General features: G+C 43.6%; 1 protein-coding gene and 1 pseudogene across 1 annotated transcript; both read right to left on the bottom strand.

Annotated features, from left to right (window-relative positions):
- Positions 1-1,918: 1,918 nt before the first annotated feature.
- On the bottom strand, positions 1,919-2,976 carry LOC123603152 (annotated as a pseudogene).
- Positions 2,977-3,085: 109 nt separating this feature from the next.
- LOC123604222 lies at positions 3,086-20,314 on the bottom strand. The gene is given in 4 exon segments (XM_045490031.1): positions 3,086-3,152; positions 15,157-16,372; positions 16,408-19,627; positions 20,024-20,314. Coding segments are annotated over 4 exon segments (4,794 nt in total).
- Positions 20,315-20,878: the final 564 nt, after the last annotated feature.

A 20,878-nucleotide genomic window follows, 5' to 3' on the forward strand; every position in this document is an offset into this window, starting at 1 on the left:
GGGAACCTCACACTGGAGTCTTAAGATTGGCAGCTGTGCTGGTGACTGAGGTGGTTGTCCCGTACCCAAAAGACAGCCCTGTATAAGAATAGGGATAAAGAGAGCACATCAAGTTTCTGGGTCTTATACCCCTTCTGGGCCAGGGTACTGATTTCCAACTGAAAGGCCGGCTTTCTCCTCCATATAAAGTAGCCATGGGCTACAGGGTTGCAGCCGGAGCAATTGACATGAAAGTGTTCCAATAAGATTGTTTTCCCTAAAAAGCTCCTGAAATGAAAATAAAGGGAGAGAAGAAGAAAAAACCAAGTTTGCACCGAGGCTTGGAGTCCAGATGAAAAGACTTGAAGCCTGATGTAAGAACACCAATAGGATGGGATTACATGATGTGATTTGGAAGTTTTGGGTTCGAGAGTGAATGGCTAGGAAAGAATTGTTAAGACAGTTTTGGTGCAAAAAGATGATTTTATTATAGCAAGAGGACAGGACCCATGGGCAGAAAAAGGTGCATTGGGATTATGAGGAGTGATTGATCGTATGCTTTTTTTTTTTAAGTGGATGTATTTATTTTGAGACAGTGTGTGTATGAAGGGGAGGAATGGAGGGAGAGAGAGAACTACAAGTGGTCCGTGCTGCCAGTGCAGAGCCCAACTGATGATATACCTTTAAATTTTTGAAGGGAGAGGGATAGAGACAAAGTTAAGTTTCTAAGGAACTTGAAAGCAAGTCTTTCAGGACCTTGAGGGGATAGCTGCTGTTACTTGTAGTCTTTAAGAAAACATAAACATTAAGGCACTTAGGCAGCCATGAGTCCCTTGAAGAAGGTCACACTCTGCATGGTTCAGGTATCTTACAGCTGCAGGCTGTAAGATTTAATTTACATTACATTTCTCTTGCCTTTGTTTCCCCGTCAGAAGGCATCACACTTTTTTATTTCAAACTAAATTGCAAAGCTATAGTAATCAAAACAGTACAGTATTGGCATAAAAACTAACATATAGATCAAGGGAACAGAGAGTCAGAAATAAACCCATGCATATGGTCAATGAATTAATTAATTAGTTGTTTGTTTACAATGGAAAGTTTTTTTGCTTAGTACACCAAACATGATGCAAACACTGTTATGACACACATACAGAATATGCAGAACAATATCAGACAGTAGTTTAAATGAAGGGAAACCTTTTTATTGTTATAAAAATGTACTCCCAAGAATCTTTTCTTCAGGTAATTTAACGGTGCATTTCAATAAAATAAAGCATAATGGATTATGTGGAAGTTAGCTTGTGAATTATTCTTTTTTTTTTTTTTAACATTTATTTATTTTTGGGACAGAGAGAGACAGAGCATGAACGGGGGAGGGGCAGAGAGAGAGGGAGACACAGAATCGGAAACAGGCTCCAGGCTCTGAGCCATCAGCCCAGAGCCTGACGCGGGGCTCAAACTCACGGACCGCGAGATCGTGACCTGGCTGAAGTCGGACGCTTAACCGACTGCGCCACCCAGGCGCCCCTAGCTTGTGAATTATTCTTAAAGATAAAACTCCAATTCTATCAATCATGCCAGTGAAACTAGAACTAAAAATTTCCAAATAAGTGCAAAAGGAGAAGAAGGAGTTAGTTACCTTTTATGCTCGAACAGTCCAGAGGGAAATGGCTATATTACAAATACAACAGGCAACCCGTTAAGGTGGACTGATCTAGAACAGAGTGTTGTATGGATTTTCAGTCTCAAATTGTGCTAAATGCTCATCATTGGTATGGTATGTTTTGGTCTATATGGATTAATGCCAAGACAGATCCCAATTAGTTACAGAAAGTTGGATTACTGTTGATTTTTGTTTTGTTTTTTTAAATATATATACTTTAAAAAGCCAGATATACTTCCACATGCAAAGGCAGGTTTTTCCTGGGAGGAATTACTACAGGAAGTAGTCTGAGGTATGAAGGGTAACATGAGGCTCTCCACCATGAGGTAGCGGGCCAAACTGAAGGAAGGAGTATTCGATTTTTTAATTATTATTATTATCATTTTAGGTAAAGAAGGAACATTTTGAAGTGTCATCTAATCCCATGATAGCGGCCTCGTTCCCACAAGTCTTACAGTAGTTGGGTGCACTGAAAATGGTAAGCACATTTTGATCATGACACCAATTGTATCCTCCCATTATAAGTTGGTGAGCTGGAGAAACCAGGGTAAGACCACTGGCATGATTACATGTTTCAGAATGTCCAAATGTGTAGCTAGTACCACCTGATGAAATGCCCCACCCACTAGGATCATCTGCATCTGGCCAAAACAGATCACACTTTGGGTCCTCACGTGGAACTTCTTGTAAACGATCCTAGGCTCTTATATGATCCAGTGTTATCTATGGGTGGAGAGATGCTGTAGAGGCAAAATATCCGTCCATCTACTAAAGCTGTAAGTGGAAGGTAATCAACTAGATCTGTAAAATATGTCCAAACATTGGTATTTGCATACTTTCGTAGACATTCGTCATAAAAGCCTTATAATTGGGTAATTTGTCAGCTTTCTTGTTTTCCTTGCAATATTACAATGTGTTCTGGGTAATGCATCTGTTTTTTTTTTTTTTTTTTCAATATATGAAATTTATTGTCAAATTGGTTTCCACACAACACCCAGTTGGGTAATGCATCTTTAATGCCACAAGAAGAGTCACACTCTCCACTGAGTAGGAGCCTCTGTCTACATAGTCCTCCTTGAATAGATCATTTGTATCTGGTGATTTTCCACCAATTCCATAAGATCATGGAACTGACAATGCACATTTCTACACAGAAACAGGACAGCAAACTTCTTGCACATTTGATTCTTTTGCTAAAATCTCCTTAGCCTTTTGGCACGGCGTCTGCACTTGGTTCTGGTTAAGCTGTTTCCACTCATTCAGCTGCTCGACCCATTAGTCCATCTCCTTGGTGAACGCCTTGTTGTCAAGGAGAGCCTGATCCCCTTCCCCACCACCTCCCTGCCCTCTCCCTGCCCCTACCTTCTCATGCTTGTGTGGAGCTCCCAGGAGAAGAAAGAACCAGACAGCTGGCTGCTGGGCCCCTCACCCCACCCCAGGTCAGCTGTCGGTGAGGGCTCTGGCCCAGAGGAGTCCTCTGCCTGCCCTTGGCTTCCAGGCTGCATACCTGGGAGTCAGTGAAGGGTGAAGGGTGTGGGGAGGTTGGAGTGTGGCTCAGGTGGGTGTGGGTGCAGTGTCCAGCAGAGGCTAACTACCTGCTACCTCCTCCTTTCCCCCAGCCTCTCAGGGCTCTCTCAGCCCTTTTCTCACTCTTTCTATCCCCTCTTCCTCTGGCCAATTAATTTATGACAAAGGAGCAAAGAATGTACAATAGAGGAAAGAATTATCTCTCCAAAAACTTGTATTGGGAACACTGGACAGCCACATGCGAAAGAATGAAACTGACCACTATCTTCACTACACACAAAAAATAAAGTAAAAATGGATTAAATACTTGAAATAGGATGTAAACCCAGAAAAGCAAACGTAAATCAAAATCATAGAATGTAAAACCAGAAAACTTAAACTAGAAAGCTTCTGCACGCAAAGGAAAGCATCAGCAACATCAACAAACGCAATCTACAGAGTGGGATAAAATATTTGAAAATCATATATCTGATAAGGTGTTACCATCCAAAATATATCAAGAACTCATTCAACTCAGAAGAAGGAGGAGGAGGAGGAGGAAGGGGGGGAGGGGGAGGGGGAGGGGAAACCCCAAACAACACAAGTAAAAAATGGGCAGAGGAAGTGAACATATGTTTTTTCCAAAGAAGACATACAAATGACCAACAGGTACATGAAAAGCTGCTCAACATCACTAATAATCAGGGGAATGCACATGAAAACTGCAATGAGATTCCACCTCATACTTGTTACGTGGCTATTACCAAAAAGACAAGAAATAAGTGTTGGCGTGGATGTGGAGAAAAGGGAACCCTGTGCACTGTTGTAAATTCATGCAGCCACTATGAGAAAGATTATGGAGTTTTCTTAAAAACTTGGAAAAGTAGAACTACCAAAGAAAGTCTGCTGGAAGAATTCCCTCTTGAGTGCAGAAAGTCTGCCTTTATGAAGGGCAATCTGCTTTACTCAAAATCTGCCAATCTAAAAGTAAATTTGATCCAAAAACATTCTCACAGAAATATCTAGAATAATGTTTGATCCAATACCTGGGCACTGTGACCCACCCAAGTTGATACATGAAATTAATCATCACATGCATTATTGGCAAAATTATTGTTTTGTTTCTAACGTTTTGCCTTGAAACAATTTACCAGTAATAAGCCTAATGATTGTTTTTGATACCTTTTGATTTTGAATCCAAAATTCTTTATTTTATGTAATAATTGTGATGAGATTTTTTTTTGGACTGGTATATTAACGCTGGAGTGAATTACTTCCATTAAGCGTCTAATGAGTTGAAAGTCTTCTCTTTTCCCTCAGTACACTAGAGATGAATAAACAAGTATCTAAGATCTCACATATTTTACATTAAACATTCCTAACTTCTCATTTTCCTTCAACAATGCAATGTGAGTTGTGAAAAAGACCTCAAGTCAATTGGTAGAGATTAGGACGTACAAGTTTAACCCATCATCGTTGATAGCGATCATGATTCCATAGAGAAGTTAGTGAATGAGGATGTGGGAAGTCTGAATTCTGGCTCTGTTGTATCTTCAATTAGCTGTGGGATGTCAGGAGATGAGAAAAAAGGCTCAGGTTCAAGGCTCACCTCTGCTACTTTTGGTTGTTTGCCCCTGAAAGGTAAACTTAGCATTGTGCTTAGCCAGGCTTGCTTTCTCCATGAAATGGAGAGTATAACAAAACTGTGTTTCTCACAAGGTCATTTAGATAATTAAATGAAGGAGTCTTATAGAAGATGAGTGCATTTCATAACAGATTACTAACTGAAGGACTTAGTTGTATGAAGGGGTAATTAGGTGTAGAAGTGTGTTAAAATCCAATCCCATTCTGGTCCAAATCTTTGGCTGAGAGAACACTCATCTGCTTTTTATCTCCAGTTTTGTGTCTCTGAAAAGAGGATCATGATCTCATAAATCTATTCCAAGAAAAGTCTAAGAAATTTGTGATAAGCCAGCACAGATATTATATAATATACTCTTATGAAATTATGGAATAATATCATTAATCTGGGAAGTAAGAAATTTTTAAAACCTGTAAAGACTGGTATTTGTGTGATGTTTTGTAGTTTGTAAAGCACGGCTACATTCATGATCTCATTTGAACCTCACACCACCCCCACACAGTAGTATCTTTGAACCCACTTAATCAAGGAAGAACCTTGGGCTCAGAGACAAAAGTATGTGACTTTCTCAAAGGCTAGTGAGGGGCAGAGGTGAGATTTGATGGAATCAGGGTCTGAATTGAAGGCTCATGATTCAGTTCATCATCCCCTTTCTCATTGCAATTCAAGTTGGTAGACTAGGGCCCTGGAAAGCCCGTAGGCAAGGAAAAAGTCAGAAAACATAAGTCTCAAAGCAGTGAAAGGAAGGGGCTAAAAAATTTTAATAAGATCACAAGTTATTGTTTTAGGTACTATGATTTGGGATACCTTTTTTTCAGCATTACTGTGGAAATAGCCTACTGACAAAGATGAGTAACTACTATACCTAGTTCAACATTCAGCCGAGGCTTTATTTTCTCTAGGAAGATTTTTTGGAGACCCACCTTGGCCAAGGGTCTCTCTCTTCTGCTGTCCCACAGAACCCTAAGCAGACCTTCAGCTCTGCACTTAATGTATTATCATGAACTTGTCTATAAGTCTGCCTTTTCCACCAAACTCTAAGCTCCTTGATGAAAATAGTACTGAAAAGATGAAAAGACTGTCACTGGTTTCTAGGACTTAGCAAAGTGTCTTGCCTCAGCTAAAATCATTTTTATTTTAAATGTTTTATTTTTAATGTTTATTTTTGAGAGAGAGAGAGAGAGAGCAAGAGCGAGACAGAGAGTGAGAGAGAGCATGTGCATGAGCAGGGGAGGGGCAGAGAGGGAGGGAGACACAGAATCTGAAACAGGCTCCAGGCTCTGAGCTGTCAGGACAGAACCTGACATGAGGCTTGAACTCACGACCTGAGCCAAAGCTGGACACTTAACAGACCGAGCCACTCACGTGCCCCTCAACTAAAATCTTAATACATGTTTTTAAGTAAATCAAGTAAATATTTGTTGTCTGTATAAGTGAATAAACCTTAAATGTATTACCCTATTAGATGAATTGTATTTCTGCTATCAAGATACATTTTTTAAACCATTGAGCATATATAGAAAATATAAGGGATGAGTAATCGTATGAATCTTGACCAGAAGTGTCCATCAGATTGTTAATTATACCCCACATATTTTAGAGGCTCTAGGACTTCAGTCCTGAGGAATACTTAGATGGTAAACTTCCTCGACTTTGCTCCAAATGTCTGACCGAAATTTGATTATATATTTCCTTAAACCAATTTTACATCGTAACTTGCTGTTTCTTAGCAGATGTTATTGGTGTTTATTGCATAATATATTGGGGCTACAGCGTTATTTAAAAGGATTATCTTAGTTTGACTCCGATCCTTCCCTTGTTCATTTGCAAAGATAGCGTTCTGCTGATAAAGTAGTACTTCCTGCATGTAGTTATAAGGTCCTGGTGATTTCATAATTTGCTTATTGTATCCACCACATTAGCCACTAATGATGCCTGGGGGCACCACTCATGCTTGGTCTAAAACTCAATTTAGTTCATAGCGGCAGTTATGAATATCGGCTGCTGTTAGGGTCACATGAATGAAATAGCCCCCTTTAGCTCAGGAGAATTATTAAAGGAAATTGCTAACTCTTGAGCGACATTGTCTACAATGTATTAATTTGTCTCAATATATGAGTGCCAATCTTCCAGGCTAATTTATGTGATTGTATATTAATGTATGCACATTTAACATGTTGCCCACGTTGCTGTCAATTCAGTAGTTACTGTAGTATAGAAGAAGCTTTAAAAATAATTGAATCAGAAGACTTGTCCTCTCAAGACTAATCTGATACATGGCTTAAAGCTACTTGATTGGGAAGAATTTATCTTTAGTTCTATTTCAGACCTTCAATTACACGATGTGATTTTTCATTCTTGGGCAATATCTAAAGTCAGTCCATTATTGGTTTCCTTCTGGAAAGCATAATGCTTCTCTGAAGAGATTAAAAAAATTTTTTTAACCTTTATTATTATTTTTTTTAAATTTTTTTTTCAACGTTTATTTATTTTTGGAACAGAGAGAGACAGAGCATGAACGGGGGAGGGGCAGAGAGAGAGGGAGACACAGAATCGGAAACAGGCTCCAGGCTCTGAGCCATCAGCCCAGAGCGTGACGCGGGGCTCGAACTCACGGACCGCGAGATCGTGACCTGGCTGAAGTCGGACGCTTAACCGACTGCGCCACCCAGGCGCCCCCAACCTTTATTATTTTTGAGAGACAGAGAAAGAGAGTGATCAGGGGAGGGGCAGAGAGAAAGAGCTACCGAATTCAAAGCAGACTCCAGCCTCCAAGCTGTCAACACAGAGCCCCACCACGGGGCTCAAACCCACAAACCTTGAGATCATGACCTGAGCTGAAGTTGGACGCTCAGCTAAGTGAGCCACCCAGGTGCCCCTGAAGAGAGTTTTTAAAGAGTTTTTCTGATGTTTGTAGTGTGTGTCTTTCCTTTACACATTACTATAGACTGCAAAATCGTGTAGACTGCTGTAGCTTCAAAATAGCACAGTTCCGGGGCACCTGAGTGGTTCCATTGGTAAAGTGTCCGACTCTGGTTTCTGGCTCAGGTCATGATCTCATGGTTCGTGAGCTCAAGCCCTGCGGTCAGGCTCTGCACTGACAGTGTGGAGCTGCTTGGGATTGTCTCTCTCTCCCTATCTCTCTGCTCGTACCTCCCCTCAAAAATTAAAAAAGAAATAGCACAGTTCCCCTCCTTCCATCGTACACAGCTCACTCATCTCTACATCTTGTGGATTTTTGTCTTCTAAGCATTTCTTCCATTTCTTCCTTCAACTTTATCCCTGATACAGCTGTCACAGTTGAAATTAATCACCTTTTACTGGCAGTGATCTTTCACCTGATTTTTTGTGACAGACTCTTAATTTATATTCACTCCTTTGTGAGTTCATCACCATTCCTGTGCCCAGTGGCCACCGCCAGCTCCCTCAACTCCACTCTTCCTCTTCTGAAACCTTGTTCAGTTATCATACTAAGGAGCATCCTGTATACCCCAAGTTGAATTGGGTGTCCCCCTTGGTTCCCATAAGACCTTGTGCTATGGATGTTATTTGTAGGCACCTAAGAATCGTCAAATGCTCTCTGGCTCCCCACTGTTACCTCCTTGAAGATAGGATCCCTACAATCCACTTTTAACATCCCCAGCATGACTTTTTATGTTGTTGAGTTCTGTCAAGAGCCTCTCATTGAACTGAGATCATACTACCTGACTTCTTACATGTTTTCATCTCAGTGCTGCGATAAGTGAAGGTGAGGTGGAAACTGTTTTCTTTTAAAAGCCACTTTAAGATTGGACAACTGTACATGAAATGCATTCTCATGATCTAAAACAGAAATATTTCTTGAAAATCAAATGTTTATGCTTTAACTATCAATGTGCATATGTACTTATGACATATGTCATCATGTCACTCAGAAAACATTAGTATTTCAATGTATGATCAAATACATACAACACACAAGGAAAAATTAGAGTTATACCTATATATTTTTTAAAGTAGGCTTTATGCCCAACATGGAGCCCAATGCGTTGCTTGAACTCATAACCCAAGATCAAGACCTGAGCTGAGATCAAGAGTCGGACACTCAATCGACTGAGCCACCGAGGTGCCCCAGAATGATACCCACTCTTAACTTCAACCAGATTTGCATATGAAACATTGACTGAGTATTTCTCCTGTTCCCCCCATTGTAAAAATTAAATCCGTAATTGGGTAAATTAGACAAGCTTCTTCAAATGCTCTTAGTTCGTAATATGGCTATTTTTCATTTTGTCCTCAACTGAATAACATAACGTTTCCCTATTTGATATCATCATCACCTATCTACCATTTCTTCACCTAAAGCCATGTGAATATATAAAAAAAAAAAAAATCTTTCCAGGGGCGTCCGGGTGGCTCAGTCGGTTGAGCATCTGACTTCAGCCCAGGTCATGATCTCACAGTTGACGAGTTTGAGCCCTGCGTCGGGCTCTGTGCTGACAGAGTCTGCTTCGGATTCTGTGTCTCCCTCTCTCTCTGCCTCTCCCCCGCTCATGCTCTGTTTCAAAAATAAAGATAAACATTAAAAAAAATCTTTCCATTCTCGTTCCATACTTCTTCCAGAGTGATGAACTAAAACATTCCAGTTGTGTCTCAACTTTACTTAAATGCTTTCAGTCACTCCCCTTTGTCTGTAGGATACAGTTTCTATTTTTGGTCTGGCATTACTTCAAATTTCACTTCCTGTCATTCTGTTGCTCAAGCCTCACCTGTGCTATGGGAAATGTGAGCCACTCATGCTCTGCTCTGGCCATGCTATGCACTGTCACATGTTCCCTGCAGCTCACTTGCTCTTCTCTGTCTGGAAAGTCCTTCCCCAGGCCTCTTTCTGGGAAAGTGCTTTGGTCATTCAAGATCTGGTCCAGCCTGTGATGTTACCTCACTCATCCCCTGCAGAGTAAATGTATGCAGTTTCTGTTAGCCTTCTCATTTTATTACAGTTATGTATATTTCTGCTTTCCCAGGTCATTTGGGAGCTCCTCAACTGCAGTGAAATGCCTTGTTTGAAAATTCCAATACTTAGCAAAGATAACTGCTGGTAGCAGATATTCAATAAATACTTGTAGACTTGAGTTGCCTCACTCAATATAACATCTTGAGGTAGATATATATACATATACACACACACACACACACATACATATATGTATATACATGCATATATATGTATATACATACATATGTATATATGCAAAAGGGTTCATCTTTCCGCATTCTCAACTACATCTGTCGTTGCCCGAGTTATTTATTTTAGCCATTCTGACAGGTATGTGAGGTGTTATCTCATTGTGGTTTTGATTTGTATTTCCCTGGTGACGAGTGATGTTGAGCATTTTTTCATGTGTCAGTTGGTCATCTAGATATCTTCTTTGGAACAGGGTCTATTCAGGTCTTTTGCCCATTTCGTCACTGGATTATTTGTTTTTTGGGTGTTGAGTTTGATAAGTTCTTTATAGATTTGGATATTAACTTTTTATCTGATGTGTCATTTGCAAATATCATCTCCCATTCCGTCAGTTGCCTTTTAGTTTTGCAGATATTTTCCTTCGCTGTGCAGAAGCTTTTTATTTTGATGAGGTTCCAATAGTTCATTTTTGCTTTTGTTTCCCTTGCCTCTAGAGACATGTTGAATCAGAAGTTGCTGCTTTCTTCTCTAGGATTTTGATGGCTTCCTGTCTTATGTTTAGGCCTTTCCTCGATTGTGAGTTTATTTTTGTGTATGGTATAAAAAAGAGGTTAATTTTTCTGCATGTCACTGTCCAGTTTTCCCAGCACCATTTGCTGAAGAGACTGTGTTTATTCCATTGGATATTCTTTCCTGATTTGTCAAAGATTAGTTGGCCATATGTTTGTGGGTCCATTTCTGGGTTCTGTATTCTGTTCCATTGATCTTAGTGTTTGTTTTTGTGCTACCATTTTATTTTTAAAGTTTATTTGTATTTATTTTGAGAGAGAGAGAGAGAGAGAGAGAGAGAGAGCAAGCAGGGGAAGGACAGAGAGCAAAGGAGACAGAATCCCAAGCAGGCTGTGTGCCATCAGTACAAAGCCAATTGTGGGGCTCCAACTCAGTAACTATGAGATAATGACCTGAGCTGAAGTCAAGAGTCGGATGCCCAACTGACTTGAGCCCCTCAGGAGCCCCAACGTATCTCATTTAATGCATGTAGACACTGTCTTTATGAATGACCATCATGAGAAAGGCTGTGAAGATGAGCAAGTACTTTCCACAGTGACAGTGTTAACTCTTTTTTTTTCTTTTAGAGAGAGAAAGAGAGAGTATGTCTGGGGGGGGGGGGAGGGAGGGAGAGAGAGAACCCTAATCAAGCTCCATGCTCAGAGTGGAGCCCAATGTGGGCTCCATCCCAGGACTCTGGGATCATGATCTGAGCCAAAATCAAGAGTCAGATACTTAACCGACTGAACCACCCAGGGAACACAAGAGTGACAGTATTCTAACTCTTGTAACTGTTCCCATTTGGGGTATATATCGGGGTTAGTTCAGATGAGATGGGGAATAGTACATAATCTTTCCTGTATTTGGTGGAGTACAGAACAGTTAGAAGCTGAATTTAAAATACTTTTGGGGCGCCTGGGTGGCTCAGTCGGTTAGGCGGCCGACTTCGGCTCAGGTCATGATCTCGCGGTCCGTGGGTTCGAGCCCTGCATCGGGCTCTGTGCTGACACCTCGGAGCCTGGAGCCTGTTTCAGATTCTGTGTCTCCCTCTCTCTGACCCTCCCCTGTTCATGCTCTGTCTCTCCCTGTCTCAAAAATAAATAAAATGTTGAAAAAATAAAATAAAATACTTTCAACCTACACTCTAGCTAGAGTTTAGACTTTATTGAGGTTTTTTTCAGATTTGTGTGGTATAGACAAATACTCCTATCAACTCCGTAGGACTTTGAGGATGTTTGATTAGCAGTAATTCACGGTTATAATTTTCTTAAATCCTTGAGATACTGAGCAAAGGTCAATACTTTTTCGATGAGCATTTTCTACTTCTCTACAAGTTTGTAATTTGTGTTTCTCTTTTTTGCTTCCACTACCTCTACAATAGAGTAAAGGATGGAATACAACTTTATATAAAATAAGACATGAAAATAAATTTTCCCATTTGGTCAGTGTTTTCAAATTTGGAAGTTACAAATATAACTTTAGGTTGATATGTAAATATATAGATATCTTCATTTATAACCATCATATCTGTGAATGTAAAATTATAAAATTAGATGATGCATATCAATGAAATATTCATATTTGAGAATAAATATTTACATCTGGAATCAGAAGCCAAGGAAAATTGAAACATAAATACACGTACATTTCTCTTTTGAGGTGCCAGGGGGGAAAATCATAGGATTGGAAGATTTCACGCTATTCCTTTAAGGAAACCCATTCATTTTTCAAAATCAACATATTCTGTCTCCCTTTACTAAGCCATTATCACACACACAAATAAAAAAGAAATCAGTTGGCATATGGAAACTGAAATCCATTGAAATTACACTGAATAATTCAACAAACAGGAGAAGGAACATCTGGGGCACCTGGATGGCTCGGTCAGTTGAGCATCCAACTCTTGGTTTCAGCTCAAGTCATGATCTTATGGTTCATGAGTTTGAGCTCCACATCGGGCTCTGTGTGGGCAGCATGAGCCTGCTTGGGATCCTCTCTCTCCTTCTCTCTCTGTCCCTCCCCTGCTCACGCACTCTGTCTCTGTCTCTAAACAAACAAACAAACGAACACACTGTAATGCCCGAAGTTCCAAAACCTCCCACAAAAGACCACCAGAGTCGTGAGTCAAAGCCAAGCGGCAAGGGACGTTTATTGCAGGTTCGAACCTGGACCTCTGCGCACTCGTTGCCGGTGACGCTAAGAGGCCTCGATCAGGGTTGGTACAGGGTTTTTATAGACAGGGACAAACAGCATAGGTGAGTGAGGGTCCTGATTGGTAAATTTTAAAGTAAGGACATTTGTTGTTTTCTGATTGGGCGTCCTTTGTCTGTCCTTCGGCGGGAAGGCTTTGTCCGTTACTTGTGGTGGGAGGGAAAAAAGGGGGAAGGGGAGGAATGTGTTAAGCAAGCAAGATTACAGAAGCGAAGGACGCCAGTTAGTTTATGTACAATTACTACAATTACTCATTTCATTACATATCAGATTACATTTAGGACGGTTTACAACCCATTCTACTACACAGCGGGTTACATCCAGGAAAGGTCTCACAATGCTCATAGCAAACAGCAAGCAAAACAGACTTCTCAGCAATTGTATTTCTTATCAAAGATCCATAATACGCGGAAGAGAGAACTTAGCTTTAAACTAAGGCAAGGCTGTCATTTGGATTGTTATTTTCATTCCCCCCTTATTCTTGTGCCTAAAGAGCCAATCTTGGATCTTCAGTTTTCTATTTGTAATGTCTTGAGCGGTTGGTACTGAGTTCGTAAGACCATTAATTGTACAGCATTGACCCTGTCTTGGACAAAATTAATAATTTTGTTTATGATGCAGGGGCCGAATGTGAGAGCGAGAAGTAGGATGGCCAGAGGCCCGAGTAAGGCGGAGAGCAGGGTAGTTAACCATGGGGACGCACTGAACCAGGATTCAAACCATCCAGCCTCTTGTTCTCTTTCCTTTTTTCGTTTATTTAGTCCTTCTCGGACCTTGGCCATAGAATCTCTTACTATTCCTGTGTGGTCAGCATAGAAACAACATTCTTCTCCTAGTGCTGCACAGAGACCACCCTGCTGTAGGAACAGCAGGTCTAATCCTCTCCTGTTTTGTAAAACTACTTCCGAGAGGGAGGTTAGGGACTTTTCAAGCGAAGTGATGGCAGTTTCTATTCTTTCTATATCTTTGTCAACCGCTTCTCTAAGTATACTAAATCCCTTGTTTTGTATAGTTAAGGCCGAGATCCCTGTCCCGGTTCCGATGGCCCCGAGTCCAAATATGGTGGCCAGAGTTAGAGCCCCTGCAGTAATGAGTTCTCTTTTAGTCACTCTTTTAGGTGCTATCCACATCTGGTCTACATACTCAGCTGTGTGGTATATGATTTTTGGGAACACAATTACCATTACACAGAATTCTGACTGATTGAACATGTCTTTATAGAGGCAAGGGGTTAATCCCGCATGAGAACAGAGCCACCATGAGTTATTTGGTGGAATAATCCAGTTTTCTGAAGTATTGAATTTATTCCTGTTACTTATGCATAAGCGGCTATATTTTGTTGGCACTGTTCCTATACATGTCCCATTTCCCGTAAGTACTGGTAGTGTGAGGCTGGGTTTTCTCTGTCCCCAACTGCAAGCGTCTGAGTTGTTTGCAGGGGTATAATTTCCTATTATTGCTACTGACTCGTAAAATGGAGGTTTTATGGAATAACACAGCCAACAAGCTTCTGTTTCATTGGGTTTAATATGGTTTAAGGCCTTATAAGTGGTATTTATCATTACCCATAAGGGGTCATCTTTGAATGGGATTTGAATTTTTTTGGGTTTTTTTCGGGGTCACCTGAGTGGCTGAAGAACTAGTACCCTTGCCCGTGGTGTGAGGAGGCTTACTAGTGGGCCCTGGAGTAGTAGTAGTAGGCTCACTTGTGGCCCTTATTACTGGATTCGGTCCTACTAACACTGGTGGAACCTTGGGTTGTACTTTTAGTTTTATCTGAATAATAGTTGCATAGTAGGGTGGTCCCCAATATAAATAGATTCCCCAAGTAAGCCCCTTGGTCCATTTAGTTTCTTTTTTTCCATCTTCTAGAAATTTGATACGGACAAGGTTACAATTTTCTGAGTAATATCCTCGGCCAGAAAAGCCTATGTTACCCCACATGTTACAGGGCCTGATAAATGACATGTCGATGTAAAGAGGTATTACCTTCCATTTTGATTTACCGTCATTGGCGGTGACACAACTCCAGGACTTACAGTAGTAGCTGAGAATTCCCCCATATATGGAGCGAGCTTTCTGTCCAAACCCAGGGCATGCATAAAACCCTATTTCGCTTAAGTAAATTCTTACTTCTTTTCCCCTCCCGTGGACTAGTCCGACTGACTTAGCCACCTGTTCTAAATTAAAATAGAGATCCGGCCACCAGGTATTTAAGGGAACATCTGTCTTTGTGGTAGTATTATAGACTTCATGGGTCTCCCAATTAGAAACCTCCCAAGTTAAAGTATAGGGTATATGGGGGTTGCTCGCAATACTTATTAGTCCGTAGGAGGAGAGCAGGAGTACGCTTATGAGTGCTCCTCCAATCATTGTGGGTCCGGAGCTGCAGCAACAGTCTTGGTATGGGACACCCAGGCCTTTGGTCTTAGCTGGTTTTCGGGGTCAGGTTTTCGACGCAGAGTCAATTTTAAAGGATGGGTCTTACTCTGGTCAACTGTCCAGGCGGTGTTGGCTTCCGGCACGAAGTCTTCTCGAACCGCAAAGGGATCAGCTGGTCGGGCGTGGATGTAATGGATCCAGGTAGCAATCCCGTCGACTTTGAGAGCAGTGGGTGTGGTTAGGATCACAATGTAGGGTCCCTTCCACCGTGGTTGGAGGGTCTCTTGCTGGTGTCTCCGCACGTATACCCAATCTCCGGGTCGGTAGTGATGCGGCTCAGGAGGGGGCCCGTTCTCATAAATGGCTCTCAATCTGGGCCAAACTTCCTGGTGGGTGTGCTGGAGTTCCCTCAGGGAAATAAGAAGTTCATGATCATCAAATTCAGTTAACACATTAGACTGTAGGTTGGGAATTATAGGGGGGGGCACTCCATACATGATTTCAAAGGGGGTTAATCCAAGTTTGTAAGGGGAGTTCCGCACCCTGAACAGAGCGTAGGGGAGTAAGACTACCCAGTTAGCGCCAGTCTCCATGGTCAATTTGGTTAGGGTCTCTTTTAGGGTTCTATTCATTCTTTCTACCTGTCCTGAGCTTTGGGGTCTATATGCACAATGTAGTTTCCAATCGGCCCCAATAAACTGCGCTATCCCTTGTATTACCTTTGAAATGAATGCTGGTCCGTTGTCTGATCCTATTAGGGTAGGGAATCCGTACCTGGGCATGATGTCTTCCAACATTTTCTTTGCTACTACCTGCGCAGTCTCATGCTTGGTGGGGAAGGCCTCTGTCCATCCTGAAAAGGTATCTATAAACACTAGCAAATATTTGTATCCATATTTTCCAGGCTTTACCTCGGTGAAGTCTACTTCCCAATAGGCTCCCGGCCTGGTTCCGCGAGTTCTGGAGCCAGGGTTTTTCCCGTGGTTGGTGGCGTTGGTTAGTTGACAAGCTTTACAGCTAGTAACTGTCTGTTCGATTTTTGTCCTAGAGTTTTTAATGGTGATCCTAGCATGTCTTATTAAGTCTTGCATTTTTCTTGTGCCCATATGAGTGGCTCGGTGCATTTTGGATAAGACTTTATTTCCCATTTCCTCTGGGAGGATTATGCTACAGTCCGCTGCTCTCCACCATCCGTTTAGGCACTGAGTCATAGGCAATTTTTGGATCCAGTCTAGGTCTTTTTTAGTGTAGGTGGGACTTTCTGGTAAACTAGCTGGACCGGGTCTGGTAGGGTGGTCATTAAAGCACAGTCCACCTGTAAGGCCACCTCTCGGGCCACCTGGTCAGCCAAATTATTTCCTCTGGCCACCGGTGTGATCGGTTTTTGGTGGCCTGGGCAATGTATGATGGCTAGTCGTTTAGGCAGCCAGAGTGCCTTTAAAAGAGCCAATATTTCTTCTTTGTTTTTGATGGTTTTCCCCTCTGCAGTTAACAGTCCCCTCTCTCTGTATATAGCTCCATGTATGTGGGCCGTAGCAAAAGCATATCTGCTATCGGTGTACACGTTTAGTCTCTTGTCTTTTCCCAAAGTCAGTGCCTTGGTTAAGGCCACAAGTTCAGCCCGTTGGGCAGAGGTGCCAGCTGGCAAAGGCTCTGCCCAAACAGTCTCAGTTTCAGTTGTGACTGCTGCCCCCGCGTACCTTTGACCCTGATGTATAAAGCTGCTGCCGTCAGTGAACCAGGTAACTTCGGCGTCTGGCAGCGGATGATCCTGTAAATCTTCCCGAGCTCCATGAACCTGTGCCAATATCTCAGCGCAGTCATGGAGAGGGGTATCCAAGTCCGGGTCTGGTAACAGGGAGGCAGGGTTTAGTGTTCGGGTGGGAGCATAAATGATTCTGAGGGGATTTAATAATAGTCCCTGGTAGTGAACCAGTCGGGCGTTACTAATCCATCGGTCAGGAGGTTGTTTGAGGACTCCCTCGATGGCATGAGGGGTTGTGATATGTAACTCTTGTCCCATAGTTAACTTATCAGCATCCTTTACCATTAGAGCTGTAGCAGCGATCATACGGAGGCAAGGGGGCCAGCCAGCCGCTACTGGGTCCAGTCTTTTTGAAAGATAGGCAATGGGCCTGGGCCATGGGCCAAGGAGTTGCGTCAGCACTGCTTTGGCTACCCCTTTATTTTCATCTACGAAGAGATGAAAGGGTTTGGAGACATCGGGGAGCCCTAAGGCTGGTGCTGACAACAGGGCGAGTTTAATTTGCTGGAAAGCCTGCTCAGTTTCCTCTGTCCACTCAAAGGGCGCCTGCTCTCGGGTGACCAAGTAAAGAGGCTTAGCCATCTCGGCGAACCGAGGTATCCACAAGCGGCAGAACCCGGCCGATCCTAGGAACTCTCTTACCTGTCTTCGGGTCGTGGGTCGGGGGATGCGGAGAACGGTTTCCTTCCGTGCATCAGTGAGCCATCGTTGGCCTTCCCTTAACAGATACCCCAAGTAGGTTACCTCGGATCTGCAAATTTGGGCTTTCTTTGCTGAAGCCCGGTACCCCAGGGCACCAAGTGTCCGGAGGAGATTTTTGGTGCCTTGCAAGCAAGCTTCGGCAGTCTCAGCGGCGATTAAAAGATCGTCAACGTACTGCAAGAGAGTTACTTCGGGGTTTTGATTCCGGTACTCACCCAGATCCTCGTGGAGTGCCTCATCGAACAAGGTGGGTGAGTTTTTAAATCCTTGGGGGAGCCGGGTCCAGGTGAGTTGCCCATTTATGTCTCTCTCAGGGTCGGACCACTCGAAGGCGAAGAGCTCTTGGCTTTTGGGGGCCAGAGGCAGGCTGAAAAAAGCATCTTTTAAATCAAGGACCGTATACCATTGTTTTTCTGGGCTGAGGGCACTTAGGAGGGTATAGGGGTTGGGTACTGTTGGGTGTATGTCCATGACTCGGCGGTTAACTTCTCTCAGATCTTGTACCGGACGGTAGTCTGCACTGTTAGGTTTTCGTACGGGCAGCAGGGGGGTGTTCCAGGCTGAATGGCAGGGACGCAAGATGCCTAAGTCTAGGAGGCGACGGATATGTGGTGTGATGCCATTTTTGGCCTCCATTGACATCGGGTATTGTCGGACCCGAACTGGATCTGCCCCCGGCTTCAGCTCTATGAATAGAGCTGGGCGATGTTTAGCCAACCCCATACCCCCGGTTTCAGCCCATGCTTCCGGAAACTGCTGGAGCCAGGGCTCTATGTTTTGACTTTGTGAGGGTGGCCCTTGATGGAGTCGATATTCATCTTCTAATCTTAGAGTAAGTATGGTAATGGGTTGGTTGTGAGGGCCAGTCACTTGGGGGCCCCCTGGCGTAAAATGAATCTGGGCCCCCATTTTAGTGAGTAAGTCTCTTCCTAATAAGGGGCACGGGCTGTCAGGGATGACTAGGAAGGAATGGGTGGCCTTTCCATTTCCTAGGTCCACAGTCCTTTGGGTGGTCCAGGGATATTTTCTTATTCCAGTATCCCCTTGGACCCAGGAAGATTTTTCAGAAATTTTTCCATGGGGTCTGATCAAGACCGAATGTTGTGCCCCTGTGTCGACTAAGAATTGAACTGGGTTCCCCTCCACTTGTAGCGTTACCCTAGGTTCGGGGAGGGGATCCGAACCCCGTCCCCCCTATTCTGCATCTTGAGTGAAGAGGGCGGGTGTGGTTTTTGGCTGCCACGGTTTTTGACCATGATGTGGCTTTTTCTTTTTAGGACATTCTCGGGCCCAGTGGCCTTTTTCTTTGCAATAGGCGCATTGGTCCTTATCTAGGGGCTTGTGTTTATCCAGGGGCTTTTGGACAACAGTAGCCAGGACTTTGGTCATTTTCTCGGTGGCTTTAAGTTGCCTGTCTTCTGGAGTCTCTCTATTATTATAGACATGCTGGGCAATGCGGAGTAAGTCCTGAATCTGTTTTCCCTCCAGGTCCTCTAGTTTCTGGAGTTTCTTTTTAATATCAGTGGCTGCCTGATTTACAAAGGCCATTACAACAGCAGCTTGATTTTCGGGGGCCTCGGGGTTCATGGGGGTATACTGTCTGAAGGTCTCCATTAATCTTTCTAAATAAGCGGCAGGGCTCTCTGTCTTACCTTGTATTATTGAATACACTTTTGCCAAATTAGTGGGCTTGCGTGCAGCAGCCCGGAGACCCGCCATTAGAGTCTGGCGATAAATGCGCAGTCGTCCCCTACCTTCTGCCGTGTTGTAGTCCCAGCCATCCTGTGGGGGTCGGGTCAAGGGAAAAGCTGCATTAATGAGATCAAGGTTAGCAGTGGGTTGGCCGTCATCTCCAGGAACCAGCTTTCTTGCCTCCAATTGAATTCGTTCTCGCTCCTCGGTGGTGAACAGGATTCGGAGGAGCTGCTGACAATCATCCCAGGTGGGTTGGTGAGTAAACATAACGCTGTCTAAGAGACTTATTAAATCTTTAGGGTTGTCAGAAAATCGGGCATTCTGGGTCTTCCAGTTATATAGGTCACTAGTAGAGAAGGGCCAGTATTGAAGTCGGGGATTCCCCGTATCATCGGGAGGCCCTATTTCCCGTAAGGGTAAAGCTACGGTGGAGTCAGGAAGGCGGAGTCCTGGCTCACGTGGGGCCCGCCTACGGGTATGTCCAGCCGGCCCTTGGACTTCGCCCCCACTAGGCATGGGCGCGGGTTGAGCCTCCCTATTCTCCAGTTCTCCTATGGGCTGGGCTACGGGAGGCTCTGCCGGCGCAGCAGGGATAGGGGCAGCTTGCGGAGTACGAGGAGGAACCTGGTAAGGGGGAGGGTCAAGGAAAGGTAAATCTTGGCTGTCGGGGAGAACAGGGGGTGCAGCTGGAGTCGGCGGCTTAGGAGGGTTGATAGGTTTAGCCGCTAGGATTTGGCATGACTCTGCTATTAAGGAAGAGGCCATCCAAGGAGGAGGGTTTTCTACTAAATCTTGCCACACCAGAATATATGGAATCTGATCCGAGTGACCTTCTTTCCCTGGTAGAAAAATTTTTGATTTTACTTTATGGACCACAGGGAGGCAGAAGGTTCCCTCTGTAGGCCAATTGACTCCAAAGGTGGGCCATTCAGAGCGGCAATAGGTGATCAACTTCCTTTTGTGAATGTCTAGGCTTAAGCTGTGTCCTCTAGCTTTTACGTCCCTGAAGTTGGCGAGAAGGAGGGAGAGAGGGGTGCTCTGCGTTTGGCCCATGTTCTGATTCTGAGGAAGAGGAGAGGAGAAGGAGGCGCCGCTGGCCAGGGGGCGGGAAGGAAAGCTGCAGGGAGCTGAGGAAGGAGGAGAGAGGAACAAAGGATGGAATAATTAATTCTGATCAGCCGAGAAAACACTTAATTCCAATAAAGCATCCGACCCATGAAAGAAAAACAAGAACTAACAAAAATCTTTCGCAGCGGTTCCAACTTTCTGGTGCCGTCTCGGCCAGCCCAACAGAAAGGGTTATGGCTAGGACGGCGGTAATTACAAGGGCCCAGGGGTGACAATACATTTAGACAGACAAAGAAGCACTCGTGTACTCGCCCGTCCGCGTCCCTCGCGGGAACTTAGGTGCCTCTTAGCATGGGCGGGCAGGTATAAACCCCCTGCTCGGATCAAAAAAATTTTGACCGCCTTAAGCCGTATGAGGATCACCGCGGAAATCGGGTTAGAGCCCACTTGAATCCCGTAGCTTATGCTGTGGGACTACACATAGGGTAAGTCAGGCGCGTGCCCCTGACTCCCAACAATCATTCCAGTTGATTCAACAGACAGACACAC

This window comes from Leopardus geoffroyi, chromosome E1 (assembly GCF_018350155.1).
Source record: "Leopardus geoffroyi isolate Oge1 chromosome E1, O.geoffroyi_Oge1_pat1.0, whole genome shotgun sequence".
Taxonomy (NCBI): domain Eukaryota; kingdom Metazoa; phylum Chordata; class Mammalia; order Carnivora; family Felidae; genus Leopardus; species Leopardus geoffroyi.